The sequence below is a fragment of the Magnolia sinica genome, chromosome 3 (assembly GCF_029962835.1).
Source record: "Magnolia sinica isolate HGM2019 chromosome 3, MsV1, whole genome shotgun sequence".
NCBI classification, from domain to species: Eukaryota; Viridiplantae; Streptophyta; class Magnoliopsida; order Magnoliales; family Magnoliaceae; genus Magnolia; species Magnolia sinica.
Genome location: NC_080575.1, coordinates 88,399,467 through 88,418,182, shown reverse-complemented (window position 1 = coordinate 88,418,182; position 18,716 = coordinate 88,399,467). Strand labels below are relative to the sequence as shown.

The window sequence follows — 18,716 nt, the reverse complement described above, 5'->3', positions numbered from 1 at the left end:
ACGAAGGACAGTGGGACTTGTGTAGGTGTTATTGCTGATCCAACCATAATCCAAAGAATGTCTGGCAAAGAAGATCGTAGCCCTGAGAGGCTGGCGGTTGCTGGGGATAGGAACGAACCATCCATCCATTTGGTGCTTCGTTTGCTATTTCAAATGCTGATTTTCTATGCGACATTGAAGTTGATGTTTCGGTTCTAATTTTATGTGAGAGTGGTTGTAGTTCTATGTGAGAGTCGTAGGGATTGACTTTTTTTTTTCTTTTATATATACATATATTGTTGGTCTAGATCGAGGATCAAGATCGGATTATATCTTTATACAGTAAAGCGTATACACCCTATTTCCCATCTCCATCCGTATACGGGCGATGGTGGGGTAATCTTATTGGACAATTTACAAAATATTTAGGTTGAGGGACAAAGTATTCATCTAAGACGACAAAAATTATGGGACAAAGTATTCAGGTTTAGGGACAAAGTATTCTGCTATTTACACGAGGTGCAACATTATCGGACGATTTTACAAGTTTCTTTTTACATCAACACTATTAATGACGTCATCATTCCATATTTTACAATGGATTAACGGTCACAATTATTCAATCATAACATGATGCATGGCTAAGATTAATCACGATAACCTCATTGGGCCCCACCTGGGATAGAATGTATGAGACTTTACGAATTGTGACAGTATTGCACAAACTACCAATATTTTTATGTGTATACAATGTATGGCCCTTATACGTCCTTTCCAAACATTGTGTTGTACAAGTCTCTGTATACTTGCTACGACAATACCTCCTATCCAAACATTGTGCTGAGGCATGTTTGTGATGGATGTATTCTGAAAATCACCCAACGTATCCGTGAATAGTACCCGAATACAATACTGTACAACGCAAATGTGAATCCAAACACGCCCTAAGATGAAGTTGGGTTTGGATTGAAATTGCTGCTACTCCTAAGTTCTCTCAAATGCATTCATTTCTAATCCTATCATTCCTCGTCTCACTCAGCCATCTCAACATCCTCATTTCAGCTACACTGATCCCATGAACATGTTATTCCTTAACTACCCAACATTCTATCCCATAAAGCATGGTTGGTCTAATAGCTATCCTATAAAATTTCCCTTTCAACTTTGAGTGGTATAAGGCAACCACATAAAACTCCAGAGACATGTCTCCATTTCTTCCTCCAGCTTGAATTCTATGGGAAACATCCCTCTCAATCTCTCGATTCTCTCCACTCTCATGAACTATCAACCCAAGATACTGAACAATATGTCCTTACACTTAAATAAGCAAAAAAAAAAAAAAGTTCTAAAAGGATAGAATGCATGTTGTAAATGGCTCAGTTCATAAGTGCCATTGCAACTTGTTCTTAAAATGACCTCTCTTTACAGAGCTTCTGCCATTTGGAAAGTTGTTTTAGGTGTTAGAAACCAATTCATCCAGGGTATCAATTTCTCCTTGGGCAATGGGAGAAACATAAGATTCTAGCTTGATACTTGGATTTTGGATAGATCTCTAGCTGAAGCTTATCCGAATTTGGTCAATATCTCTATCTCAATGGCGGATTGTTTCTCTCCATCGGGCACTGGTGCCTGGTGCCCCCATTGCCGCAGAAACCTTACCGATTTAGAAGCCGGAGACTTAATCTCCTCCTCCTCCTTTTGCAGGGGATTCATCCCTCTTCAGATCATGTAGATTGCCTCCATTGGACTAAAGACCCCTCGGGGGTTTTCATAACAAAGTCCTACAAATTAATCTTGGACTCCTCCAACCAACAAGTGCAGCCTTTCACAGCCTTCTTCTAGAAATATAAGGCCCCCCTGAAAGTTGCGGCTTTTACTTGGCTGTTAGCTAGAGGAAGGACGCTGACCATAGATAACCTTCAGAAGGAATGATTCTCCCTAATGTGTGTCCTCTGTGCCTCAGATCTGCAGAATCCATCCCCCACCTCTTCATCCATTGCACCTTCCCATCGATTATTTGCAATACCATTTGCTCTAAGTTCTTGATGAACTGGGTCCCTCCTGATTGCATCCCCTCTTTCTTACATGCTTGGCACTCTCCAGACCTTGACAAAGATTCCACAGCTTTGTGGAGGATTGTTGCTCTTGCTTCCTTCTGGGCTATCTGGCATGAAAGAAACCTTCGATGCTTCCATGACTACAACTCTCCAGCTGCAGTTCCTGCTCTTATTTTCAGAGATGTTACAGAATGGTCTATCAGTCTCTCTCAAAGACAGATAGATCATTCCAAACTTTTGGTTTAATGCCCCCTTTCTCATGTTTTTAAAGTTTCCTCTTTTCTCTTTCCTTGTTGCTTAGTTTTTTTCTAGGTTTCATGTTTTTCTCTCTTTGTTTTGTAGCTACCCTTCTCGGGCCTCTTTGTTCTCATTCTATTTTCTTTTAATTCAAGCATCCTTTAAAAAAAAAAAAAAAACTTGTGGTTAGAAAAATATAAAAACAGGAAAACTGCTTTTTAGCCATATTTTGCTATAATGGTCTAGACCAATAATCCTGATTTCTGAGCCAATTGACACCAAATTCAAAAGGCTCCCTAGCTCCCTTTCGATGGGCAGTTTGGAGACTCATACTTTGTTTACCTAATCCACAAGGTGAGACAGGCTTTAATCCTCAAATATTTATAAGACCACAAAGTCAATTTGCTTCACAGCACATAAGCAACATAAAAATCCACACCATGCCATACAGTTTGAAACTTTTAAGCGAATTAAAATACTTCTTAAAATAGCAATGAAGATTGTGGTTTGAAATTACCATGTGAATGACAAAATGTTCATCCAAAGTCTCTCGTGGAAGACACCTCTGCCATAAGAAAAAAGATACCAATTAAGAACCAATGATATGAAAGTGAAACATTTAAAATTGGCATCATGATAAGAGTTTACTATGGAAGGGGTGCATAAAGACAAAAAAACAACAATGTTTTAATCGCGCATTTCTTATAGTCATTAAACTCCAAGGTAAAATTTTGTAAGCTTGATATTTGGCGAGCCATGCTATATTGGGCCAAGTGCTGGTGATGCAGGAATTCCCTAATCACCTAAGTGTATCAATACAAGGTCAAGGGTGAGTCCCACTTTAAACTGATTGAGGATCTGGGCCCTAGGTCTATCCATGTGGACCTGAAGGTCCTAATTTCTATCTGATAAGGTATTTTGAGCCATGCCTTTGGTTAGTGAGACACATGGGGCACATGGTGGCTTTGTTTGACCAATTGTAGGGTCCACATGTCCTATACAATACATTTGAATGTTTCCTAGAAAATTAATTTCTTTGTTTTCTTTCTAAAGAAGTTGACTAAGGAAGATTAGTTATTCTTCAAAAAAGTTTTAAGTCAACAAACAGTTACTATCCCATTTTAATAAGGATTTATTTTGTAAAGGGGAAGGAAGCCCTATAAGCAAGGCCATCTTACTGCCCATCTTACTACCCTACGCACTTAAAGATTGTGATAGGGCTTCTATTTATTTTATTCTTGTGAATGGAGTTTAGAGGTGAGACTCCCATTTTTTCTCATGGGGAGACTCCACAGCTATATATATATATATATATAAAATCACATGCAGTGGTGCAGGAGCATAAAGCAAAGGAAATGGCAAATAGACTAAAAGAAAGAAAATTGTAGATAAGGGGATAAGCTATATATATATATATATATAATGCCAATCATTTTATTAGAAGAAAACCAAAATAAAATACAAAAGGGGCTGACAAGCCACCGAAAGCTTCCTAAAGCATTACATTCGAGATTACTAATTCTGATATATAAACTCCCTCTTTCACAAGCCTGTCTGCAATATTATTCACCTCCCTCTCAACAAGGTTAAAAGACACTGATCCAATGGTGCTCATCACAGAGTGTCCAGGGAATTCCTGTTAGCCCAAGGGTAATGCCCCAAGGAGAACCTGATGCGGACACAGGTGCCCCTTCAACAATAAAAGAGAAAATTTTCCGGGATGCAGCCAGCTTGAGGTTGCACTTCATTGCCTCTGCTTCAGCGAAATTTGTTGATTTGATTATTAATATTGGAGATTCAGAAAGGGCTCTAGCTTTCCTAAAGAGAAAAAAAACCGTAATTCAAACCTTAGTTGCACGAAGCAGTGGGAGCCGGAAACCACCCTTTTTGAAAAGTACGAAGTTCAAAATCTCTAGGAGTCTTCAATACTATTATTATTATTATTATTATTTTTGTTGATGAAACGGTGACCTGCACATGTAAGAGATAAACCAATACATCCGATCCATGAAAAGAAGAGAAAAAAGAAAACATGGTTCCTACGAGTTGTGTGAATCTTTAGAAGGAGAATTGCAGTTCCTACAAGGAACTGAATTAAAAGCACGAATCAGAGCGTTATGTAAGTGGAAGAACCCTACAACTAAGGTTCGTAATAAAAGGTGTTTATCTACACTTGCTCAAATATGAAATTTCTGTTTTAGACTAGTTTCTGTTGGTTGGGCAATCAGGACGTAACATGACCAAAGGATAACCATTGTAAAGATGAATGTCTGGGAACACTAGGAATGATGGTATTGAGAATGAGGCCATTGAAAGTAGGTCTAAGAGTAGCTCTGAAAGAAGAAAGAATGATGCAGGACATGAAAGTTAAACATGATATGCAGGATTTCAGGCTCTAGATCATACTAATTTAGAAACAATCATAAAAATTCCACATCCCACATAAGATCAAGCATTCAACGAGGGGAATCTACGAAGGTCCAAGCCTACACATATTAGGGCTACATCAATTAAAAATTATAAACCAAACAACGCTCAAAGGAGAGTAGATTTATCTACTCTTGAAAAGGATTATTCCCCGATCAAAGGGATTCACATGTTTCAATTCAGGAAAGCCTAGGGTTTGCAAAAGTGGAATAGAACTTGGAATTTAGGATTATTTGGAGTTAGGGTTAGGGATTTAAGGCGAGAGAGGAGAGGATTAGAGGAGAGAGAGAACCGGAAAATAGTCCACACGCGTGGACATCAATCTGGACCAGATGCACATGCGTGGGATCCTGCCCGCACATGTGTGGGGCCCACAAACCCAAAAAAGGATAGCTTGGGGTTAGTCGGCCAGGGGTGGGCCACTCACACACCAAGTTTCAGGCCGATCGGGCTTCCGGTCTGTGCACGGTGCTCCGTCGAAGTTTCAGCCCTCCTGGACGGCTTGATTCTGCAAATCTGATGTAGAGGAAAGATCGGCTGCAAAGGGGGTGGATTTGATGATGGGATGGCTGTAGGAGATGATGAATATTAACGGTAGGAGGTGGGGGCGATTTGGAATGAAGGGTTTCGCACCCAATTAGATTTCCACAACTCAGAGAATTAGAGAAGCAGGAAAACGCGGAATTTTATTCATAATCTTCAATGAATAAAAAACCTACAAGGGGTTGCCTATTTATAAAAAAACTCTATACCCCAAAAGCCGCGTCATGTGTGCACACTATTACTTAGAGACGAAGTAACAAAAATAACAACTAATCAATACAATCAAAACCGTTCATGATATTCCTAATAACGATAATAAGCAAAACTCAAAATCCTAGATCATTTAGGGTAGTGGGCCACGATTATGAGATCCAATGGTGGGATCCACATAATGATCGGGTCCACTCCAATGAACCATAGCACAACCCTCTAACTACGAGTCCCTCCATGGATGTCATCATCGATCCAGATCGATGGTGGGGCCTTCCTCCTCCTTGCGTATGTGTGTAGGGGGTTGTGCGTGTGGGCTTGATGTCCCCATCAACTCTCCCCGGCTGCGAAGATTTCGTCACTGGAGGAACAAAACTCCCGAACTGCTCCAAGATGTCAGGATCAATTCATTGAAGCTCCTCCTCAGTGAGTCACGTACTATTTGAAGCTGGGCGTGACTTCCATTTAACCAGGTACTTTCGAAACCCACCGTCCGACGTTGATACTATCTGATGGTTCAAAATATCCTCCATCTCCTCTCTGAGTGTGGAAAGGGTAGGTATGAGAGGTAGAGGTTGGGAAGAAGGATCTAAGAGGTCATGTATCAGGGAAAGGTATGGGGAATCAGGATGGTTAGGCAAAAAGCTGGACAATGTATCAGGGGTCCCTTGAAATGCAACTAGATCCTCCACATTAAATGTGGAATTAATTCCCATGGAAGGTGGAAGATCTACCACATACGCATTGAGACCGTTTCGTTTTATAATTTTGAATGGTCCAGCGCTACACGCGTGTAATTTACGAACAGCTCCCTGAAGGTACTGCTCTGGCCTGATCCGGACCATCATAGTCTCCTACATTGAATTCCTTAAAACGTTTATGTTGGTTTGCAGAAAGTTTGTAATGTTCATTACTAGTAGTGATCTTTTACCTGATTTCTTGATGTAATGAATGAATGTGATGTGCAAAGAACTCTACAGACTCTGATGGCCTATGGAACAGTGACATAAGGACAAGATCAATAGGCTTCCAAGGTTTATAACTAGTAACGACTTCAAAATGACTTAAACCTGTGGACCTATTGACAAAACTATTAAATGGAAACTCGGCTATAGGTAGTGCAGTGTCTCACGTCCTGGTGTGTTCCCCCACTAAACATCTGAGCAAACTCCCTAGGCTCCTATTGACCACCTTAGTCTGACCATCGGTCTTAAGGTGGTAGGCAGAAGAAAATTGGAGCCTAGTATTCATCATATGCCATAGTGTCTTCTAAAAATAACTCATGAATCGCACGTCACGGTCAGACACTATGGTTTTTGATAACCTGTGAAGTTTGAAGATGTCACTAAAGAACAGATTAACAACATGAGATGCGACAGAGGTCTTAGAACAAGGAATGAAGTGGGCCATTTTAGAAAAACAGTCCATGACAACAAATATGGAATTGTGTTTCCGAATAGTCTTGGGGAGCCCAAGCACGAAGTCCATACTGATGTCCTGCAAAGGGATGAATGGAACTGGCAAAGGTGTGTATAGTCCCGTATTTTGTTTTTTCTACTTTGCCAGTTGATAGGTACGACATTGCCTTATAATTTTAGCCACGTCTCGCTTAAAGCTTGGCCAATAGAACCTATCTTCCATTAAGGCAATGGTCTTGTCTCGACCAAAATGACCCGCGACCCCTCTTGAATGTAACTCCCAGACAAGAAAATCGCGGAGGGAGGTGTGCGGTATGCACAAGCGATCACTCCTAAACAAATATCCGTCTAAAATTAAGTACTCACTGCTAGCTCATGACGGACTCTCTAACAACGACGCGTACACAACTCCAAAATCTGGGCACTCAGAATAGTCCTCTCTGACATGCTCGAGGCCCATGACTTCGACACTCATGGAATTGAGTAACGTGACTCGACGAGTCAACGTGTCGGCAGGCTTATACTCTACAACGGCCTTATGCTTAAGCACAAAAGTGTACTCTTAAAGGAATCGAACCCACTTGGCATGCCTAAGGTTTAATTTCTTTTGAGAGTTTAGATATCTCAAGGCCTTGTGATCTGAGAACAAGACAAATTCTTGCAGTAATAGATAATGACGCCAGTGGCGCAGTGATTGCACTACAACATAGAATTCTTTGTTATAAGTGGAGTATTTTTGCTTCACCTCATTTAGTTTCTCACTAAAAAAGGCGATAGGGTGTCATTCCTAACTAGGTGCTCCTCCTATGCCGACTCTTGACGCGTCGCATGCGACTTCAAAAACTTTCAAAAAATCCGGAAGTCGCGTGACTGGAGCTTCGGTTAGAATATTTTGGATTTAATAGAAATTTTCCATAATTTTTTTACCCAAAAAAAATAAAATAAAAATTGCACCGTTACACACCCCGTATCAGCCGATACGGGGCGTATCCGTATCGGTGGGGCATCGTTACGCCCACCAATACCGATACCGAACACCTTGGACACACCTTCAGCTAACACAACAAAACCTAAGAAAATAATACAACTAGACATAAACACACACTTCTTTAGGTTGGCGTACAATTTCTCAGATCTAAGGATCCCACAAACTTGCCTCGAATGGTTGAGGTGTTGTTCATTGGTCATGCTATAAATCAGGATATCATCAAAGTAGACGACCAGGAACTTTCCCATAAAGGGCCTCAACACTTGGGTCATCGTACGCATGAAAGTACTTGGGGCATTAGTCAGCCCCAAAGGCATGACTAGCCACTCGTATAGCTCATCCTTCATTTTGAAGGCCGTCTTCCACTCATCACCAGGGCATACACGAATTTGGTGACAACCACTTTTGAGGTCAATTTTGGAGAAGATAATAGCATTGGCCATCATATCCAACATGTCATCAAGACATGGTATGGGAAACCGATACTTGAGTGTGATTTTGTTGATGGCCCTACTATCAACACACATCCTCCATGTGCCATCTTTCTTAGGTGTAAGAAGGGCGGGCACGGCACACGGGCTCATGCTCTCTCGAATGAAACCATTTTCTAAGAGCTCATCAATCTATTTTTCAACTATGCATGTTCCTTTGGGTTCATTCTGTAATGAGGGAAGTTTGGTAGAGTCGTCATATAGACTAAATCAATGGCATGCTTTATATCCCTCATAGGGGGAAGCTCATTCGGCAGATCCTCAGGAAAGACATCACGGAACTCATTCACTACCGAAATGGCCTCAGTGAGTAACTCTACACTAGCCTGCACTCTCCCTAACCACAAGGGTGTACACCATTGAGTCTAACTCGGTCTCTCGATCAAAGTCTTTGGCATTTAGAATATGGAAAGGCTTAGACTTGGACTTCGACTCCTTCAATTCCTTCAAGCCGCTCACACCATTATTTGTAGTGGACTCCTTTTCAATTGTGTTCCTGGGTGAAAGTAGATTTAGCTTGACTTTCTTGCCCTCAAACCAGAATGTACACACATTTGAACGACCAAATATGGTGACAAGATCAATAGGCTTCCTAGATTTATGAGCCAAACTGAATAGGAATAACATCACCAAAGTGTCTTTATATGAACCAAACTGAATAGGAACAAGACAATGGTGTGAGACTGGAATGGAAGTCTCATCAACCCAAGACACTCTATAGGGTTGAGGATGGGCTTCGAGCTTCAAGCCCAAACGGCTCACAGTGCCAGTTGATGCCACATTGGCATAACTACCACTGTCCACGATCAACTTGCAACTCTTATCACCACACTTTACATAAGTATAGAAGATCGTGTTGCGGCGTCAATCGTTGGTATTCTTTGCTTGGGCAAAGGCGTAATGCACTACTGCCAAGGTCGCAGACTCTTGCGCTCCCTCTTCCTCATCAGTAGGGGTCTTTGCTGGCTCATACTCTTCCTCCTCATTGTCGCTTTTTGAGGGCAGTACTTCTACTTGCCCATCAATAAAGAGCACCTTGGTGTCCTCTTTCGTGCCGCACCGGTGGGCAAAGTGACCAAACCCTTGACAGCTAAAACATCTACTTGCATCATTTCTGCATGAGCTAGACCCGACAACTCCTTTACCCTTGTCATCCTTGGGCCTGGGTTGTGAACTACTGGAAGGTTTGTTTTGGTATCCAGTGTTAGGCTTAGCCCCAGAAGGGTTGGCCTTAGCGCTAGAATCGCGAAACTCAAACCGCCTTCCCACAGATGCTTGGAGGTATTGCTCAACCTCCAACACTACTTGATACAACTGTTCAAAAGTGTTTATGTCCTTGGCGAGCAACTCTCTCCTAATGTTAGAACGGAGGCCCGTCTTAAATCGAGCAAAAGTGAGTACGGGATCCTCATCAACTTCACACTAGGTCAAGTGCTCATCCAACTTTTCAATGTATTCCGCCACACTCATGGAATCTTGTCGAAAAGACTACCATTCCTCAGCCAACCTCAAGTGATAAGAGAAAGGAAGGTACTTTTCCTTAAGAGTTTCTTTCATTTTTCCCCAATGGACTATTGGGGGCTTCCTCGACATTTCTTTCTTTTGCTTAACAGTAACCCAAAACCTCTTTGCTTGGCCCACAAGCTTCATCTTGGCGAATCGGACTCGACGAGCATCTGACATGTCATACCACTCAAAATAGTGGTCCATATTCGCCAACCAATCTAGAAAAGCTTTAGGGTCCAAGTGGTCATCAAACGTAGGAGCATCTACTCTAACTCCCTTGAGGAGTTGCACATCTAGGTCATAATAATCTTGATGTCCCTCGTGGGGTGGGTGCATGAGTGCGCGCCCATGACCGTTTCTTTGGCCACCTCCATTCATTTGTCTATCATCTTGACCATCTGCTTGCGATTAGGCATCTTCCTCAATGATGGTCTCTAGCTGGGTAACACGCACATTAAGTTGATCCAAGCATTAGTTAATATGTTGTTCCAAGCACCCACCCAAAGACTCAAATTGTTGGGTTAGGTCGTTCACGGACTCTTGCAATTGCTCCATGTTTAGTGTAGGGTGCAAACCAAAACCAAAACCACAACCAGTACGTGTGGGCATAGAACTGCTCACTTAAAGATCCTCTAATGCAACTATACGCATCTAAATGAGACTAAATGATCCTATATGACTCTATATGAGAGAAACTACACAACACTACTAAAATTCCAGCAACATAACTGGCCAAATAATTTGTTAACAAAAAATTCAGCCATGAAAATTGGGAATTTTCTGACAACTAAAAATTCAGCAGTCCATGTTGTGAATGATGATCCTAAACAGCCCTATATGATGCGATTTGATGCAAAATAAACGTGAGTAGACTAAACCCTAAACATGTAATACAATTCCCTGTGAAAAACCTAAGCTCTGATACCAAATTTGATGAAGGACATGAAAGTTAAACATGATATGCAAGATTTCAGGCTTTAGATCATACTAATTAGAAATAACCACAAAAATTCCACATCCCACATAAGATCAAGCATTCAACAAGGGGAATCTACGAGGGTCCAAGCCTAAACATGTTAGGGCTGGATCAATTAAAAATTATAGACCAAACAATGCTCAAAGGAGAGTAGATTCATCCACTCTTATAAATGATTATTCTCCAATCTAAGAGAATCACATGTTTCAATTTGGAAAAGCCTAGGGTTTGCAAAAGTGGAATAGAACTTGGAATTTAGGATTATCTAGAGTTAGGGTTAGGGATTTAAGGCGAGAGAAGAGAGGATTAGAGGAGAGAGAGAACCTGAAAACAGTCCACACGCATGGACAACAATCTGGCCCAGACGCACGTGCGTGGGATCCTGCATGCACGTGTGTGGGGCCCATGAACCCAAAAAAGGACAGCTTGGGGTTGGTCGGCCAGGGGTGGGCCACCCACACTAAGTTTCAGGCTGATTGGGCGTCCGGTCTGTGCATGGTGCTTCGCTAAAGTTTCAGCCCTCTTGGATGGCCTGATTCTGCAAATCTACTGTAGAGGAAGGATTGGCTGCAAAAGGGGGTGGATTTGATAGTGGGATGGCTGTGGGAGATGATGAATATTGAAGGTATGAGGTGGGGGCGATTTGGGATGAGTGTGGCTTCGAACCACGGTAGTTAGCTCTTCGAAGAAGGGAGGGTTTCGCACCCAATTAGATTTCCACAACTCGGAGAGTTAGAGAAGCAGGAAAACGCAGAATTTTATTCATAATCTTCAATTAATAAAAAACTTACAAGGGGTTGCCTATTTATAAGAAAACCTTATACCCCAAAAGTCGCGCCATGTACGCACACTATTGCTTAGAGACGAAGTAACAAAAATAATAACTAATTAATGCAATCAAAACCATTCATGATGTTCCTAATAACAATAATAAGCAAAACTCAAAGTCCTAGATCATTTAGGGTAGTGAGCCACGATCATGAGATCCAATGGTAGGATCCACATGATGATCAGGTCCACTCCAATGAACCATAGCATAACCCTCTAACTACAAGGCCCTCCATGGATGTCGTCATCGATCTAGATCGATGGTGGGGCCTTCCTCCTCCTTGCGTACATGCATAGGGGGGCGTGCGTGTGCGCGTGACGTCCCCATCAAAGAAGTACTAGAGAGATGATTGAGATGGTTTGGTCATCATCTTGGCCTTTCTCCTAGCAATTTGTACTGGACTATTAATCTTCTTTTTTTTTTTTTTAAAGGGTTTGATTTTTAAATGCTACATAATAGATATGCAGAAGCTTTTCAATTGGCTGCCCCAGACATCCTATTTTAACTAGGCTATTGGAACTAGCCATGGCAAAGGCTCAAATTAACACCACTCACATGCCAAGATGGTCCCACCAAGTATTAACCACAGCTGAACTTTTACAAACACACCCAAAATAGTGAGCAAGCAGAGTATCATCATGGAGCGGCAGTTGCCAGACAAACTACCAAGCATCAAATTTTAAAAAGATGACAAAAGATATATATTAAGTAGGTGCCACAGTACTACAAAGAATACAAGGAACTGGAGGCAAGTAGCCACCCACTAAATACAAAAGAAAGAATACACGTTTTCCCCTCCCAAAGAAGAGGCCCATTCAATAACCAAGCCCCTTGCTCTCAAAATAACCCACCCTAGAAAATGCCTCACATTTCGAAAGCATCTCCTGTTTCTTTCCACCCAAAATGCCTAAAGACATAAACACCGCACACTTTTTAGATCCCTTCTAACATCCAGCCCTTGCCAAGACAAAAATAAATAGATCAATAGATCTTGAGGATGCCCAGTAGGCACCGAACATGGAGAAGATTAATGCGGGGCCATTTTCACATCAAACTCAAGTGGGGTGGCTTGTGGGATGCAGGGGCACACTCAGGGTGGGCGGCCCACGTAACTCATGGATTTAGGGCTCACGAGGAGGGTTCAGCCGAGGACCTAACCCCTAGATTTGGGGCCTGGGCTATGAGATAAAAGGGATTAATTCGCCATGCTCTATCAATTCGAGCTTTTAGAGTAAATGGTTAATTGTCCTGCATCAAATTGGTATTAGAGCGGGTGGTCTTGTGTTCGAGACTCTTCATCAGGGGTGATTAATGTGGGGGCATTTTCACACCGGACTCGAGTAGGGTGGCATGTGGGATACAGGGGCACACTCGGGGAGGGCGGCCCACGTAACCTATGGATTTGGGGCCCGTGAGAGGCGGGTGACTCGTGTGAGGCGGAGCCCATGGATTTGGGGCTCACGAGAAGGGTTTGGCCGAGGGCCTAACCCATGGATTTGGGGCCTAGGCTATGAGATAAAGGGATTAATTCGTCATGCTCTATCAATTCGAGCTTTTAGAGCAAGTAGTTAATTGTCCTACATCAAAGATGCTATTCCACAAAATGTAGGCAACCGAGCAATGGATGAGGAGATGATCCACCGATTCCAAATGCACCATACACATTAAGCAAATGTTTGGAAGAATCATACCCCGTTTCTGGAGGTTGTCCACCGTCAACACCCTACTCCTTCCAACCAACCAACCAAGCAAATGCAACGTATCTTCGGGGGCGCACCATAAGACCAAACAAACTTTGTAGCTTACCCAACAAAGCCTTATTCATCACCCCCAAGTCTTTAATTCCTGCCCCTCCCTCCTCATGACCTTTACACACCTCTCCTTAGTTAAGCAAATGAGAGTTCTTATTCATATCCACCCCTTGGCAAAAGAAATTTCTTCACAACTTGTCGATTTATCCAAAACCGACTGCAGGCATCAAAAAAGAGACATGAAGTACACAAGAAATTTTGATAAAGATGCCTTAATGAGGGTAATATGACCTCCCGATGATAAACACAGACTCTTCCACCTCACAAGCATCCTCTCCACCCTTTCCACAACCACATCCCAAAGGTGTTTTGCAGAATCCAAGGTATGTGGATGGGAATTCCCCCACCTTGCATCTGAACAAAGAAGCAAGCCCCACAAGCAACCATTCTCAAATTCTTCACCATATCGGCTTTAGCATTACAAAAGAGCAACGTGTTGGGCTAAATTGTCAACACAAAAACCACTATAAAGGCCAACTTCTTGCCCACGTCCCAACATTTTACCCAACGCCTCGGCCACCACAACAAAAAGAAGAGGAGAAAGTGGATCCCCTTGCCTTAAACTGCGTGAGCTTTGGAAGAAACATTTCAGCGACACATTTACCAACACTGAAAACCAAGTAGAGCCAATGCACTCCTTAACCCACTCCCTGCACAACCACGCATCCAATCCTCCCAAGCATGTAATGCAAGAAGCCCTGTTCGACATGATTATAGGCTTTCTCAATATCCAACTTACATACTACTTCCCCCACCCTTTGTTTGAAGCAAGTGTCAATGCACTCATGAGATATTAATGCACCAGTAAGAATTTGTCTACCTTCAATGAAGGCTCCTTGGAACTTGGAGATAACGCCCTAAAGCGACTTTCGAAACCTTATTGCTAGGACCTTTGCAAGAATCTTGTAATGCTCCCAATAAGGCTAATGGGCTGGTAGTCTATCAAATTTGCTATGCCTGAACCTTCAAAATTTACACAATATGATGCCCCTATTTCCTTAGAAAGACTCTCTTGGATAAAAAATTCCTCCATGAAATCCATGACATCTCCCTTCACATTCTCCCAAAAAGTTTGGAAGAAAGCTAAAGGGAACCCATTCGGGCCCGGTGCTGTCCCTTCTCAAAGCAGCCATAATAGCTTTCTTGACTTCTTCAAAAAAGGGCTTCTCAAGCATATCCGCCTCCACCGATGATAAAGCATTAAAATGTAAATTATCCAACGTAGGCCACTTCCACCCCTCATCTTTACGCAATAGGTTGTAGAAGCGAACTATTGCATTGCAAACCTCATTTTTGTCCTTGTATCTCTCTCTCAACTATGACACTAGATAATTTATTGCATCTAAGCTAAGCACTTGCAATATTGTGGAAAATTTTAGTGTTTTATCCCTCTCTTTGAGCTAAGTGGCCCGTGATCTTTTGTCTCCATTTGATTTCCTCCTCCTTTATACAATCCGCATAATCTTTACCAAGCTTCCCGCGAAGACATTTATTGTCCTCAGAAAGTTCCATTTTCTCCGCCTTAATATCTAGCTCATGAATCTGATTTAGCATTTTTTTTCTATTTCAACATGCCTTTTACCAAGAACTTCCTTTTTCCAATTGATAATTTGACCCTCCAGCAGTTTCAGCTTCTTACTTAAAGCCCACAAAACCTTCTACCATGAAGGGTCCCCACCAATCTGTGATAAGGTTTGAAAAACCTTCCAACTCAAGCCACGAAAGCTCAAATATAAAGGGTTTTGGGCCCCAATTATCCTCCTCAACGTCCAGCAAGATTTGGCAATGGTCCAACACCGGGAGGCACAAACCCACCCAAGAGGGTGAAACCAGGAACCTATCGATTCTGGTCATAATAGATCGATCCTAACCATTAGACAATGCAAATTTGCCCCCCTTCAAACAGAAGATCAACCAGTTCATGTTTCTCCACCCATCTCGAAAATTATGACATACTACGAGTAATTATGACCACAACCTGTCGATTCTGGTCATAATAGGTCGATCCTGACCACTAGACAATGCAAAATTGCCCCTTTCAAATGGAATATCAACCAGTTCATGTTTCTCCACCCATCTCGAAAATTATGACAGACTACGAGTAAACCCCCCCCCCCCCCAACCAAAAAAAAGCATCAAATATACAATTGAGATTAGCGAAGGATGCTTTTGCTATGATTTAATTATTCAATGATGGCAATTTTGTTTCTCTCATGTGCAATTTATATTGAATCTGTACCAAGCACGTGCAACCAAGTTCCCAATGCAGCCTCTAAAGAGGAAATCTTTCAGGTGTTCTATGCTTCTTTGTCACTGCCTCATTTAGATATATTGATACAACAATCAGTTAGAGAAGTTGACTCGCGAAAAAGTTATTCTAACAGAACTGCAACCAGTGGAGAAAATGAAGCATGGGCCTGTTAAGGAAGGGAACTCTGGTTGGTGTTGACCGAATATTAATATTATGGCATTCCCACCAAGTTCAAAATTTGTTTCCTGTGGCTTAGAATTCTGTAATGCATACTGGCGAACAAATGAAAACCAAAAAAGATAAATCTGATGACCCTTGTAGCAGAATGATGTATACGTACAGCAACAACATAGTGGGAAAAAGTAAACTGAACTGCTAAAAAACTCACTGCTTTGACTGACGAGGTAACATAATCTTTCCCAGGAGGATTCAGTACATTAGATGGTACCCTAATCCTGTAAAAACCATCATCTTTCAATAGCATCTGCAAGAGATTAGATCATTTTTATAAAGCTTTTGTGCAATACAAAGCAACAAAATGGAACACAATCAAGGGAAGATTTTACTTCAAATTTCTCCTTTTCTGTTTCTGTGAAAGTGTCCCTTGAAAATCGAAGCTTGGTTAGAGTCTGTCATAATTTGATATCATCACCACATTAGAAACAAAATAGAATCATAAATAAGAAATCAGAACACTCTTGAAGAGAAAATTTAACAGAAATTAAAAGAAAATTCAGGAGCAATGACACCATCCAAATAATGAAAATATCCTACTCTTGACAACAGCTCTTTGAAAAATTAGCACTCACCCAGCATTTTCCATAATTCCATAAGAAATTAAATTAAGAAAGAATTTAGTGAAAACCAGGTATCAGAATAAATAGACCATAACTAAAAAGGCAAATTTCAGTAAAGTTCGAAAAGAATTTTTTTTTTTTTTTTTTTTTTTTTTAAGTTATGAAAACCAGTGCAGTCATTTGTAATAATAGTTTCCTTTTCGTTTAAACAGTCAACGTGTACAACAAGTCAAAGGATTAGTGCTTCTTTCTAATATCCCTGCTATCATCTTAAAAACAAATTTTTTTTTTTTTTTTTGGGGGGGCGCGGGGCACAAAAGTACTTAGTTTTCACTGAAAGATGATAAGGAAACAGTTCTGAATTCAGATCAGATGAGACAAAAAAAACAATACATGGAAATTAAAAGCAAACCATGACTTTGATTATGGAAAGCAACAAAATCAGAAAAATTCCAAGTGCATCAAGGAAAGAAAAGGAATAGAATAGGTTTGTATGTTCATCTGAAATGCACTCTGCATTTCATTTAGGGGCCCTATTTGGATATACCCAAAACCACAGGCTGGCTGGATATTCAGCAGAGGATGGAATTCTGTTCTGCCAAGTGTTTGGGATGTTGTTGATTTTCGGAACCTCATTGCAATAGGATCCTATTTTACTGCTCATAAATATTATGGATATTGGTCTTTAAACTACACATACAAGGAGGCAACAACAGCGATGATGGTGAGAAAAAAAGGGTCGACAACTTCCAAGACATCAGTGACGACAACTGGGACGACAACAGTGCAGTCCTTAATAACAGCCCGTTATGCCCCCCATAAAGGCTGTAACAGTCCATTGTGGGGCAGATACAGGTTTTTCAGACTCTTTTTTTCAATTAAAAAAAAAGAAAAAAAAGAAAAAAGAGACTGTAATGGTCGTTACTCATTACACACATATCATTGTATGCTTGCCCTAAATAACCAACCAACTAATCTCCACTGATCCAAGGACATCATTATGTAACCAAATAAGAAAATTGATGCAAATTTCTGCAAATAAGAAAATCGATGCAAATTTCTGCTCACCAATACAACAAAAGCAAAATGAAGAACATGAAACCAAATCCAATTAGAACATTTTGAGCCCAGCATAGAGAGCCAACAGTTAGAAAATCCCAAAAATCCGAATCGAGTCAATCCCCAGACTGATCGAGTCGACTCAAAGTCACAATATAACATTAAACTAAGAAACTAAATAAACACAAAAATTCAAGGTGAGTCAACCAGGAGCCCATCCGAGCCGAGTGAACTCGCCGTGTTCTAGAACAACAAAACAGATAAAAATGGAGAGAGAGAGAGAGAGAGAGAGAGAGAGAGAGAGACGGGAAGACCTGTCCACCGTGATTGAGGGTCTTGACGCGGGCGGTGAAGGTCCCAGCAGGGGAGAAATCTGCGCCGTCTGAGTCTCCAAAGGCATGATCGAGGGAGAAATGGACCTTGGAATCGGAGGACGAGGACGATTCGGGGTCAAACGAAGATCGCTTCCGGATCGGAGACGATCGGATCGGCCCCTTGTCTTCGAGATCGGCAGGAGATTTCCCACCTACCAGACCGAATTCATCGTCGTCTTGGAGAAGTTCGTCTGATTGGAATGCAAGAGAGGAAGAAGAACAAAAAGAGAAGAGAGTGAGAGAGAACAGAAAGAAGATAGAGACGTTGAAATTTCTTCTTCTCTTCATCTCTCTCTCTCTCTGATTTTTTGAGGGAGCGAACAGCAAGACTGTGGGAGGGCGATGGGTCTTTCGTTTAATATGCGGATGTATGAGAAAGATTGGGTACTCTGGCGGACTTCGATACTTTATATGCATGCGTTGAAAATTTCCAATTGTGAAATGTATATTACAAAAATAAACCGTCCAAATATTGAGGCCCACCTTTGATTGGTTATGAGAGAATTATTACAATGAAAAGATGTTATAGATGGGCGATTGATAAACATATATTGGACGGTTAAAATGAGAAATCGTCTGATCTAAATTCGATTAACATGTGGTACGTACTGGTCGTCCAATAATCTTTTGTCTACAGTGTCTCCCCGTTATTTGCCACGTGTACATTCGCACGCGCATGAACCATCATACTCTGTCAGGGTATCAAATAACTCGGGAGGAAGGATCGATGTAGAAACTGTACGTGAACTTGCACCTACTGTCC

General features: G+C 41.5%; 1 protein-coding gene across 2 annotated transcripts in view; it reads right to left on the bottom strand.

Moving 5' to 3' along the window:
• LOC131240164 (uncharacterized) overlaps positions 1-18,296 on the bottom strand; it is a 41,844-nt gene extending 23,548 nt beyond the window's left edge. For both annotated transcript variants that reach the window (XM_058238241.1, XM_058238240.1), the window contains exons 1-4: positions 17,894-18,296; positions 16,290-16,352; positions 16,112-16,207; positions 2,791-2,838 (exon numbers count right to left, since the gene is read on the bottom strand). In XM_058238241.1, coding sequence (XP_058094224.1) covers positions 2,791-2,838; positions 16,112-16,207; positions 16,290-16,352; positions 17,894-18,241 — 555 coding nt within the window. In that variant the 5' untranslated portion in view covers positions 18,242-18,296. The remainder of the gene's footprint in view (positions 1-2,790; positions 2,839-16,111; positions 16,208-16,289; positions 16,353-17,893) is intronic.
• Positions 18,297-18,716: the final 420 nt, after the last annotated feature.